Below are 12,601 nucleotides of genomic sequence, written 5' to 3' on the forward strand. Positions count from 1 at the left end.
AAGGTCACTTTAAAGGAAAAAATGTGTTCTGTACAGTATAGTTAGTATAGCTAGGATAGTTTAGTATACATAGTATAACTGTATATTGTATAGGATATTGTATAGTAGTGTACATAGGACCATTACCTTTTAATTTGTAAACTTAGCATTGTCCGTCTCTTATGCAAAGTAAAAAAGAAATCAGTTCAAAGGCCACTGAGGGTGCTTCCATGTAAACAAGAGGCAACCTGCTGGGTTGAAAGGGCCGCTCCGTTGCCCCTCTCCCCCTCTGTGCTGCTTTTACAGAGCAGCCCCACATAATAGTGAGGGGAACTGGTTAATGGCTTTCCTGGCTGCAAACCCCCCGCCACCCTGTCTCTCACCGGCCACATGCGGGGTGCCAACGCCCCCCGGACGGTGGTGACAGCTGCCATTTTTAGACAGGCTGTGTTTGCGTGTGAGGCTCTTGACCCCGTGGCTGCATCAACAGACACTTACATAACTACCGCTATACACTACCCTGCCTGGTATATCTGTCTGGCCAGCGGGCAGCCACCCGTTGGTAAACGGCGGTACAACAGTACAATCAGCAGTACAATCGGCTTGGTGTTTATGTAACACAGTAGAACCTGGTTTGTCCCAACATTCCAATGTTTTGACAATGTGAGTATCGTGTTGATTACATGTAGGCAAATTCTTGGACTTTCCTTGTTTAATACCAGGGATGGGTTCAATGTACTCTTAATTACATAATTACATACTCACTGGCTACTTTTCTCTTATCCCAATAGAAAGGTTGCTGATCATGATGGTCGCTGGGTCTGATTAAACCACTTCATTCATGATTCCATTTTAGAATACATTTTTTATCTATTTTTTTTTAACATCGGATGATATTGCAGAAATATAGTCTGACTTACAGGATATAGACTGTGGGTATAAGCATGCCATTGGCTGACTAGTGCAGTCGGAATCCCCCCCCCCCCCCCTTTCGCTATTTGCGACATTATTTTGCAAGGGCATTTTGCATCCTGGTCTTACCAAGAATGATAATAGGTGCAGCCAGACCTCTCCAGCGATGGCACAACTAACGTAATGTGGAGAGAGGTCTGGCTATGCGACGCATAAACAATGACATCAAGGAACATCCCCACATCCTGCCTAGTGAATCACGTTGAGCCGCTTTCCTGCCACTGTCTGCAAAACAGGAACAACTCTGGTTTAGGAAGGAATGCATATTATGTAATCATAAAACTATATCCATCAATGTCACCTAGGATAGCCGCCCTACCATAAACAAGTGTCCCTTTATTAATCCCCTTGGGGAAATTCAGGTGTCATAGCAGCATGGGGGAGGGGAGGTACAGGCAGGAAAAAAGATAATAATAGAAATAATAATAATAATAATAATAATAATAATAATAATAATAATAATAATAATAATAATAATAATAATAATAATAATAATAATAATAAATAATAATAATAGAATAGAACATAATAATGCTAATAGTAGAATGACAGTATACTAGTATACATGCCATGGTATACATTAGAAGCACATTACACCAGAGTCTGTGAACTAGTAATTATGGGTCAGACAGTCCTAACAGTTCAACCCCAGGTTCTCCAGTTGTTGGCAGCATTCCATGCCCATGGTTGTGGAGCTTGATGGCAATCTATTGTACTTGTGTGCTACTACAAGACTTAAAAAAATAAAAAATCTAAAACAGATTGAGATACACACATTTAACATACTAGTCCTTAGAAGTAAATATTTGTGCTCACTCCCAACACTGAAACGTGTAAATCAAGCAGGGTTGATTTGAACAGACAGGCTAAGATTTAGGCTCACAGGGGCTCCAGCAGCGGAAATAAGGCACCAAATTGGGCAAAGCCTCCTATTGTTTGCTGTTTGCCCAGTTTAATGCCCCCTGTCTCCCCCGGTTCATGATGGTTCACCAACATAGTTCCTACTTACTTTCTGCTTTCTGCCTCACTGTCTCTCTGGCTCTCTGGCTCAGTGTCAAAGAATATATTCAATATTTGCTACAAAGTTATTTTAAGGTTATTACAAAGTGGGAGTACTCTTCATCTGTATATATATATATTATTTTCATATTGAGGGCAGCAGCCTAATTTCACCTAGTCGTTAATATGAGTGAACTGGGAAATCACACCTTTGTCAATTCTCTCTCTCTCTCTCGCTCTCTCTCTCGCTCTCACTCACTCACTCACTCACTCACTCACTCACTCACTCACTCACTCACTCACTCACTCACTCACTCACTCACTCACTCACTCACTCACTCACTCACTCATTCTCTGCTCCATAGCTACCAGGAGGCCCAGGAGGAGCTTCTGGAGTTCCAGGAGGGCAGCAGGGAGCTGGAGGCCGAGCTGGAGGCCCAGCTGAGTCAGGCTGAGCACCGCATGAGGGACCTGCACTCAGAGAACCAGAGACTCAAGCATGACGTTGAATCATTCAAGGTAACCTACAGCCATGGTATCATTCAGCCATGGTAACGCACAGCCATGGTAACATACAGCCATGGTAACGTACAGCCATGGTAACGCACAGCCATGGTAACATACAGCCATGGTAACATACAGCCATGGTAACATACAGCCATGGTAACGTACAGCCATGGTAACCTACAGCCATGGTAACGCACAGCCATGGTAACACACAGCCATGGTAACATACAGCCATGGTAACATACAGCCATGGTAACGCACAGCCATGGTAACATACAGCCATGGTAACGTACAGCCATGGTAACGTACAGCCATGGTAACCTACAGCCATGGTAACGTACAGCCATGGTAACCTACAGCCATGGTATCATTCAGCCATGGTAACGCACAGCCATGGTAACATACAGCCATGGTAACGCACAGCCATGGTATCATTCAGCCATGGTAACGCACAGCCATGGTAACATACAGCCATGGTAACATACAGCCATGGTAACATACAGCCATACAGCCATGGTAACGTACAGCCATGGTAACCTACAGCCATGGTATCATTCAGCCATGGTAACATACAGCCATGGTAACATACAGCCATGGTAACATTCAGCCATGGTAACGTACAGCCATGGTAACATACAGCCATGGTATCATTCAGCCATGGTATCATTCAGCCATGGTAACATTCAGCCATGGTATCATTCAGCCATGGTAACCTACAGCCATGGTATCATTCAGCCATGGTAACCTACAGCCATGGTATCATTCAGCCATGGTAACCTACAGCCATGGTATCATACATCCATGGTAACGTACAGCCATGGTAACATACAGTCATGGTAACGTACAGCCATGGGAGGGGAGACTTACAGGAAGTTAACAGAATGGAGCAAACTCAGAATATTTCACTTTATAAATGTTTGGTGGGTCAATGGAGTAAAAGGAGAGTAAAGGTATTGTGTACAAGACCTTTTAACTACAAAAGGCATGCAGACCTTCTATTCTTTTAACCCTCCAGAGTCTGAGCTATTGAGCTCTGCCTCCCTAAGAAATTTCACTATATATTTTTTTTTACATAATATGAAACTACAGGTTCATACCTTCAAAATAGGCCATCAATTGTCAAATTTGAGCCGATAGTTTTTAATCAATGTCCTATGAAACATTCTGGTAAAATCCTTACCAAGTCGGGGCACAGGGATTTGAAAGGATTCAGTGGGCTTCCGGTATGAGAGCGGAAGAGTAGCACGCATGAGGCTCCTGGTCAAAAGAGCGAAAAACGGAGAAATAAGGACCCGAAAAGTGACGAAAAGTGATTAAAAATGAAGATGCAAACGAGAAGGAAGGAGGAGAAAACAAATATGAAGGAAAGAGAAATGGAGAACTCACAGGAAGAGGAGAGTTCGATGGAGCAGAACCCCCGAGGCGAGACCGAGAAGGAGCAGGCGGAGGAAGGGGGAGTCTCGGCTGAGACAGACAAGGAAATGCCAGGATGGGCCGTGCTCATGCAGGCCGGGATATTGGCGACCATGAAATTGAACTCGGACACGATGCAGGCGAACATGAAACTGAACTCGGACACGATAAGAAATGATATTGGGAAGTTACGGGAGGAATTGAGGAAGGAACAGGAGGACTTCAGAGGTGAAATGAATACAGAAATCAAAAGGGTGGATGAGAAGATGGCGGAACAGAACAGTAACGTAACAGAGGTACAGACTAGAACGGCGCAGATGGAGGAATGGAGCACAGAGATACACGAGGTGTTAACGTGTGCGATTCAAAAGCAAGAACAGATGGAGACAAAGATATCGGACATGGAGGGGAGGTCACGGAGAAATAACATCAGAATATGGGGATTGAAAGAAGGAGTCGAAGGGGAATCGGTGATCCAATATGTGGAAGAGCTTATCAAGGAACAACTGAAGGAGACGGGACTGGAAAACATGGAGATACAGAGGGCCCACAGGGCGTTGGCTCCGAGACCGAAACCGGACAGACCTCCGAGGGCGGTGATTATTAACTTTCTGAGGTTTGAGATTAAGGAGTTGATACTCAGAACCGCGTGGACCAAAAAGATAGAAATCGAGGGGAAAAGACTGTCGTTTGATCAAGATTACTCGACAGCGGTGGCAATAACACGCAGGTCCTACGCGGGACTGAAGAGAATTCTGAAAGAAAACGGAATGAAATTCCAGTCACCCATGACCTCGCTAAGGATTCACTGGAAGGTGACATACGCGACGGCGCGGGAGGCGGCGGAGGAGATGAGGCGACGGGGGATGCAGATGGCGGAGGACGGAGAGGGAAGGAGACAGGAGGGCCAGACGCGGAGCCTGCAGCAGAGATTGGAGGGGGCACGCAGATGGACCAGAGTGGGAGATCGAGGCCCGGGAGAGGAGGGAGGAGAGAGGAGAAGGCCGAGGTGAGACGTGACAGACCGAAGGCGGAGACGGATGAGGAGGCCAGAGACGGAGAGGAGGCGGGAGGAGACGAACGGTTGAGTACACGCACAAGAGATTGAAAAACTATCCAAATAGAGACAAAATATAGAAACTGAAATAACATATACATAAACACACATTCCCAGGTAGAGGCAGGATATAGGAACGAACATAACGTATACATGGACACATAATACACAGGCCGACGGAGGAAATAAATGGAAATATAATTAGGTATGATAGACGGAACACAGAACATATTGAAACAAGTACATAGACACACGCTGAGAGTAACACAGTTGGAAGGGATTAAGGGGATAAATGGACATCACATAGAAAATAGAGAGGAGGAAAATAAAATAAAAAGGGGTACACAGAAGACACCACACACGGGTTTGGGAGGAAAGAGGGACATTGGAACATACGAGCCGCATGGAGGGGGACCTAGGAAATGGGGGTCTTTGATCAGAATGAAGGACAGAGCGCTTTTGACCAGGAGCACGACAGCAGTAAAAACAGTAAGAATGCTGGACAAATATGACGAGCGGTTGGGGGCAAAGGTTTCAAACCCCCAAGCCGTCAGGAGGAGGCCTCTCACTAGGAGAGCAATTACTCCTCACCCACCAGCAGGGGACAGGGGGGGACACAGGGACCCCCCGAACGCCTTGGGAGCACTTTATGTAAAGTTTATGTTTTTTATTTATGTTAATCATTATATGTATTCGGTGAAGAGAGCGGAGGCTACAACCGGAGGGGGGAATGAATGTGACATGGGGGGGACTGACAGACGAAAGAAGAAGAAAGATGACAATGGTTAAAGGTATAAAAATGATGTCGTTAAACGTTAATGGAATGAATAATGCGATAAAGAGGGGCAAAGTGATGTTGAAATGTAAAAAAAGTGAGATGGAAGTGATTTTTCTGCAGGAGACACATTTGGTAGCACAGGATCATGAGAAACTGAAGAGATTTGGATATGAAAATGCATACTATAGTTCCTTTAAACGGAACCTGAGGAGAGGAGTAATCACGTTAATCAAAAACACAGTCAAATTTGAATTGATCAAGGAAGTAAGAGACAAGGAGGGATGGTTTGTTCTGGTGAAGGGGAAAATGGAGGGCCAAATGGTTATGTTAGTGAATGTTTATGCACCCCCAGAGAGTGAGAGGGATTTATATGAGACCATTTTTGATATGATAGTGATGGAACTAGAAGGGATATTGATATGCGCGGGAGATTTTAATGTAGTACTGAATCACGACCTAGACACCACGAGTACTAGAAAAGGACGGGCACCAATCAGTAAATATATGAATATTCAGATGACGGAAATGGGAATTACAGATGTTTGGAGGGGGATGCACGCCATGGACAGGGAATACACACATTACTCACACCCGCACGTGACATATGCGAGAATAGACTACTTTTTGATGATGACGGGGGACAGTTACAGGGTACGGGAGAGCAGAATAGGAGTAGCGGACATATCGGATCACAGTGCCATATATCTGACAGTAGATCTAGAAGGGAGACGGAGGAACACGATCTGGAGACTAAATGTAGGAATATTAAATAACAAGGGGGTGGTGAGTCAGATCAAGGAGGAGATAGCCAGATATAAGGAAGAAAATGACAACGGGGCGGTAGATCCGAACATTCTATGGGACACACTGAAGGTGGTGATAAGGGGGAAATTGATGGAGAAGACAGCAATGCTGAAGAAGGCCAGAACGGAGACATATCACAATCTGATAGGGAAGCTGAAGAAGCTAGAGGGGAGACACCAGATATCAAAAGAACAGGAAACGCTCGGAGAAATCAAAGAAGTAAAGGCCAGGATAAATAGGGAATTATTGACGGAAATAGAAAAGAAAGCGAGGTTCATGAAACAAACGTACTATGAAGGGGGACCAAAAGCGACCAGACTGTTGGCTAGGAGAATTAGGACGCAACAGAAGTTGAACACGATACACACAATAAGGGATACAAAGACTAATGAAATATTGAGAGACCCAGCTGAAATAGAGAGGACATTTAGAGAATACTATGAGAAACTATACACACAGCCAAAAGCAGCGGGAGAAGAGGAAATAGAAACATATCTGGAGAAGCTAGAGTTACCATCGATAGGGAAAGAACAGAATGAATAATTAACTAAAATAATTACGGAACGAGAACTGGAAGAGGCAATTAGTAGAGCTAAAAACAACAAGTCTCCGGGGAGCGACGGATTCCCATCGGAATTCTACAAGACATTTAGAACTGAATTAGCACCCATGTTAGGGGCGGCGTTCAGACACACGATGGAAGAGGGAAAAATGCCCCCCTCGTGGAAGGAAGCCATAATCACCACGATACCGAAGGAAGATAAGGATAGGGAATTATGTAGTAGTTTCAGACCTGTGTCCATACTCAACATGGATTACAAGATGTATACATCGATAATATCAAAGAGATTTGAGACGTTTATGCCAGACATTATAGATGAAGATCAAACTGGATTTATTAAAGGGAGACAGACACAGGACAACGTGAGAAAGACATTACACATAGTAGAGGAGATACAAAAACAAGGGGGTAGCGCGGTACTGATTAGCCTAGATGCAGAAAAAGCATTCGACAGTGTGAGCTGGACATTTTTATATAAAACATTGATGAGGTTCGGACTGAACGGGAGGGCGATGAAGATGATCAAGGCGCTATATCAAGAACCGACAGCGAGGGTTAAGGTGAATGGCAGCTTAACGGATAGAATCAGATTAGAGAGGGCTACCAGACAGGGATGTTGTCTCTCACCGACGCTCTTCGCCGTTTTCATAGAACCACTGGCACAACTGATCAGACAGACCGAGGACATTAAGGGAGTAAGGATAAAGGGAACGGAATATAAACTAGGCCTATTTGCGGACGACGTGATAGTATACATGAGGCAACCAGGCAAGAGCTTCCCGGCACTGATGGATCTACTGAAAGAATATGGCCACTACTCAGGATACAAATTAAACGTGACAAAGACACAGACCTTAGCATGGAACTATACCCCAACGACGGAAATTAGAGAACAGTACGGGATAAGATGGGACATGGACAAGATTAAATACTTAGGGGTGAACATCACGAGAGGGGTGGAGAAACTGTTTGAGGTGAACTATACACAGATAAATCAGAACATCAAGAGAGACTTATAGAGATGGACAGTAATGCCCTTGGACTTCAATTCAAGAATAGGGGTCATTAAAATGAACATACTATCAAGGTTACTGTACCTATTCCAGTCACTACCGATACAAATACCACAGAATCAATTCAGGGAGTGGGACAGACTGATATCGAGGTTCATATGGGCGGGGAGAAGACCACGGGTCAGATATAAAACACTACAACTACCAAAGGAAGAGGGAGGGATGGCAGTACCCAGCCTACAAGATTATTACTATGCAGCACAACTGAGAGCAGTGACGTGCTGGTGTAACGACAGATATGAGGCAAGATGGAAAGACATTGAAAAAGAAGGGGAGGGATACAAGGTACAAGCTCTGGTGGGAGATAGGGAACTATTTAAAGAAAAAGAGGGACTATTAGATCCAATCACCAAATGCACCTTGACCATATGGAACAGAGTAGTAAAAACACACAAATTGGAGAAGCAGTCAGGGGTCCTGAGATGGGTAGCACATGACAAGAGATTCAAACCAGGGAGGTTAGACCATGGATTCAGAAGTTGGGAGAGGGGGGGGGGGGGGGGGGGGGGGGCAACAGCGATATGCAAAATGATAGAGAAGGGGGAAATGCAGACACTACAAAAATTAAAGGAGAAATTTGGACTAGAAAACAGGGACCACTTCAGATATCTACAGGTTAGAGACAACTACAACAAAGAAATAAGGGGGGCCAAAGACGAAGAACAGAATGGAATAATAAAGATAATAGTATGGGCATACGAAGGGGGGCAAGGAAGAGTAATATCAGCAATATACCGGGCTATAATGAACAGCAAGGGACACACGACCGATTACATAAGGGAGAAATGGGAGAGAGAGCTAGAGATAGAAATAACAGGGAAGGAATGGGGGAACATATGCGAGGTGCAACATTCAACAACAGGATCGAGGATATGGAAAGAGTTTGGATGGAAAAACATAATCAGATTCTTTATAACCCCAGAACTGAAGGGAAAATATGCACCAACACAAAGAGCTTGCTGGAGGATGTGTGGGAAGGAGGGGGCAAATCACACGCACATATTCTGGGGATGTCAGAAGCTGAAGGGGTATTGGGAGGAGATAGGGGAGGCAATGATCAGAATATTAGGATACGGATTACCACAAACAGGACTGGTGCTTTACTTAGGAGACCTGACACACGAGGGAATACAAGGGGGGGAGAAATATTTAATAAAGATAATGTTGATAGCGGCCAGAAAAGCAATAACGAGACTGTGGTACAAGGAAGACCCACCGACAATAGCACAATGGGTAGGAATAGTGGAAGAGATACAGGATATGGAGAGGATAACACACATGCTGAGGTTACAGGAAGAGAAATTTGGGGAAAGATGGGGAAAGTGGGAGGACTATAAGGGGAACGAAAACGACATCACAGAGGAAGAAACAAATGCAACACAAGAGGGAGAAGGGTAAAGGAGGAAAGAGGTTCAAGGAGGGTCTCTGAACCCATGTCGCACATTTTTGCTTTAGTTAGTATTTTCTATCTCTATCATTTGGGTAGGACAATTGTTTTATGTTTTTTCAATTTATTATTTATGTCTGTGGAACTTTTGCTTAAGTCTGTATTTTTTATTTCTGTTTTTGGGTATTAAAATCTTTTCTTTATTGTTTATGTCTGTTTAACGGTGTTGTACATTATGTCTATGTATTATGTACCTGGAAGACCGACTGAGATGATAATAATATTCAAAGATGATGTTGTTTGTATGCTTGTAATCCAAAAATGCAAATAAAAATTGAGTTTAAAAAAAAGGAAAGGATTCAGTGAATTCCAGCTAATTGATAAGAGAACTACACTCCCTCCCAGAATACAATGTGATGTCAATGTCAATGTCACTAGACCAATTCACACCTGGAACAAAGGCCCAGGTTATAGTCTGTTGTTCCTTTTGTTATTCCAATGACTGGGCCCAGGCAGGCCTACAGCGACACACACTTTGATTTGATGCCATGTACACACACTAGATAATCAAGGTTTAGATATTTAGATATATATATATAGATATATAATAGTATAGTAGTAATATATAATATAATAGAGAGAGAGAGAGAAAGAAAGAAAGAGAACGAAAGAAGGAAAGAAAGAAATAAAGAGAATGAAAGAGAGAGAGAGAGATACAGAGATATAGACAGAGAGAGGGACATTTATTATAATTATTATTATTAAATAGAATACTTTTCTATAGGCTTGCCGTGGTAGTCAGTGATACTGGTGTCATTTTGTGTCCAGGCATTCACTGAGTAAATGAATTGCCTAGTGCCCCTTTAACAACTTATAGGCTTGGTAAGTTTCAGTTTCACTTCTAGAGAGGATTTAACTTCACGCGACTGAATACTAGAGAACAGATGACATGTTACAACAATGGCAGAAGATTATTTGGAATTAAACACTGTAGCAGTTCAACTGGAGAGGAGCTCAGATGATCTGTCCGGAAAAGTATGTAAGCTATTGCTTTTTTTTTTCTCTATCAGCTGTGAGAGAATGTCCGCGAATGTCCGCACGCAGGAGAAAGTTGGCGTGTGTGTTCGTGACACACACAAACACAACGACTGCAAAAAGTCGAGTCCCGTGGATATTATTGCAAGAGATAATTCATACATATTATGAAAAGTCAATCTGTTGTTTAGAATTTGGATGGGGGGTAGGCTCTGATACCTCTCCCCTCTGCGGGGTCTAACACCTTTTCACAGCGCACACGCCGCTCTTGTGTGTGTGCGCGCGTGCGTGTATGTAATAATAATATAATAATGCAGGACCTGTTGCAGAGGTCTTTATTCGGCATGCAACGGCACTCAATGTTTTAGTGGCACACAGCGGTTAGTTTAGCACACACCGGAACACACACGCATGCATTGTCTCTTTAGGATCGCCGATGCGATACTACTCTGCACTTAACCCATCCCGCCGTCCTTCCCCCCCAAGGGCCGCCGGGAGCAGACGAGGGCTGCGGCGGACGCGACAGCGTTAGCGATCTGTTGTTGTGCATGTTTTTCCATTGTGTCTCTCTTATCGGGGGGGGGGGGGGGGAACCCTTGCGAGCACACAGAAAGGCCTGGGAGATCACCCACCTGGGTACCTGGCATCGCGGAAACCTGGTCCCCAAGCGGGAATCGAACCCTGGACCTTCTTGCTGTGAGGCGACACTACACCACCGTGCCGACGATGTGCGTTTCTTGACACGATGTAGTTCTCTGGAAAACGGAGATAATTACAATCATACCATCTAGCAAGAATTAAACATATTTACAAGTCGTATTAAGTTTAGCAAGTAAGGAGACATATATATATAACATCTCAAAGCACTCGAAAATATCATTTTTCTATTTTTACCGATTTCTGAAAAGAGGTACTTTTTGAGCATTTGGGAGATATTATAAATCCTTTTGTTCTCCGTCGACGGGTTCAAACAGGCCCTTGGACTCCCAAGGGTAATGTGGAACAAAGGAAACAAAGATAAGGTACAGAAGGATGACGTTGAAATACATCTATGGATTAAAACAGTGTTGTCGGCTCAAGTCATCTTCGCTCTGATGAAAGGAGGCGTACCGGTGTGCTGCTGTGGCTTGTACTGCTGTGGCTTGTGAGAAGGCATAGCTTTAACCTGTGACAGGATAACTTTAACCTCTTAACTCATTCAACGCCAGCCACGAGAAAAGTCGGGTTAATTCGCCAACCGTTCAGCGGCAATCACGAGAAAACTCTGGTTTTAATTGTTATTTCTTTTATTAGCTATATCAATTCATTTTCATCCATCCAGCCTGATGTTATCATTGGGAATGGGTCTGAGCTCGCAAAAGGGCAAATACCGCCGCCTACGCCTTCCAGCTGGTATTGCACTCCATTAGAAATGTAGTTTATTTTCTGGGACGATCCGAGCCGTGCAGGCGGGGTTTAAATACTCAGGCGAGGTAGGCCTTTACAACGATGGCATGGAACAGTAACCCTGCCCGCCCGTTCATGTGTAACGCTCGGTAATGTGGGACGGACCTCCACGAGCAGTATTTGGAATGGCGACCAGATAATTGGATTATTTCTTTTGCATTACATCAGGTACCAGGTAAGGACTCTATATATAAAATCTTGCGTTGATCTGATATTTCTTTCTACCCCGATCGAAGCTGTCTCTGTGTGTGTGTGGCTGTGTGCCGTTGAATGGGAGAAGGTGGCGGGGGAGCCTCGCGCTACGAGGGCCATTTCATTCTTGCATGAGGAAGGATAATAATGATAATCTAGCGTTGATTTCAGGAAGATTCGATAATCAGGCGAAAAATGACAACGTGTTTAGTGTATTCCACTAAAGGGCTATTATCGTGTCTTTTCCTGGGATTACTAATAATCACAAACTATATTCATATTCAAAACGGTATAAAACGGAAATGTACGGATGAAAAAACTATCCGTTTTGTACATGTTGACTGGAAGCAACTCACTGACAATCGACAGGGGTATTAGACCCATAGCTATAATATAA

General features: G+C 43.9%; 1 protein-coding gene across 2 annotated transcripts in view; it reads left to right on the plus strand.

Moving 5' to 3' along the window:
- ndel1a (nudE neurodevelopment protein 1-like 1a) overlaps nt 1-12,601 on the plus strand; it is a 133,253-nt gene that overhangs the window by 53,222 nt on the left and 67,430 nt on the right. For both annotated transcript variants that reach the window (XM_084322803.1, XM_084322804.1), the window contains exon 3: nt 2,316-2,469. In XM_084322803.1, coding sequence (XP_084178929.1) covers nt 2,316-2,469 — 154 coding nt within the window. The remainder of the gene's footprint in view (nt 1-2,315; nt 2,470-12,601) is intronic.

The sequence above is a fragment of the Notolepis coatsorum genome (genome assembly GCF_963971535.1).
Source record: "Notolepis coatsorum genome assembly, chromosome: 10".
NCBI lineage: Eukaryota > Metazoa > Chordata > Actinopteri > Aulopiformes > Paralepididae > Notolepis > Notolepis coatsorum.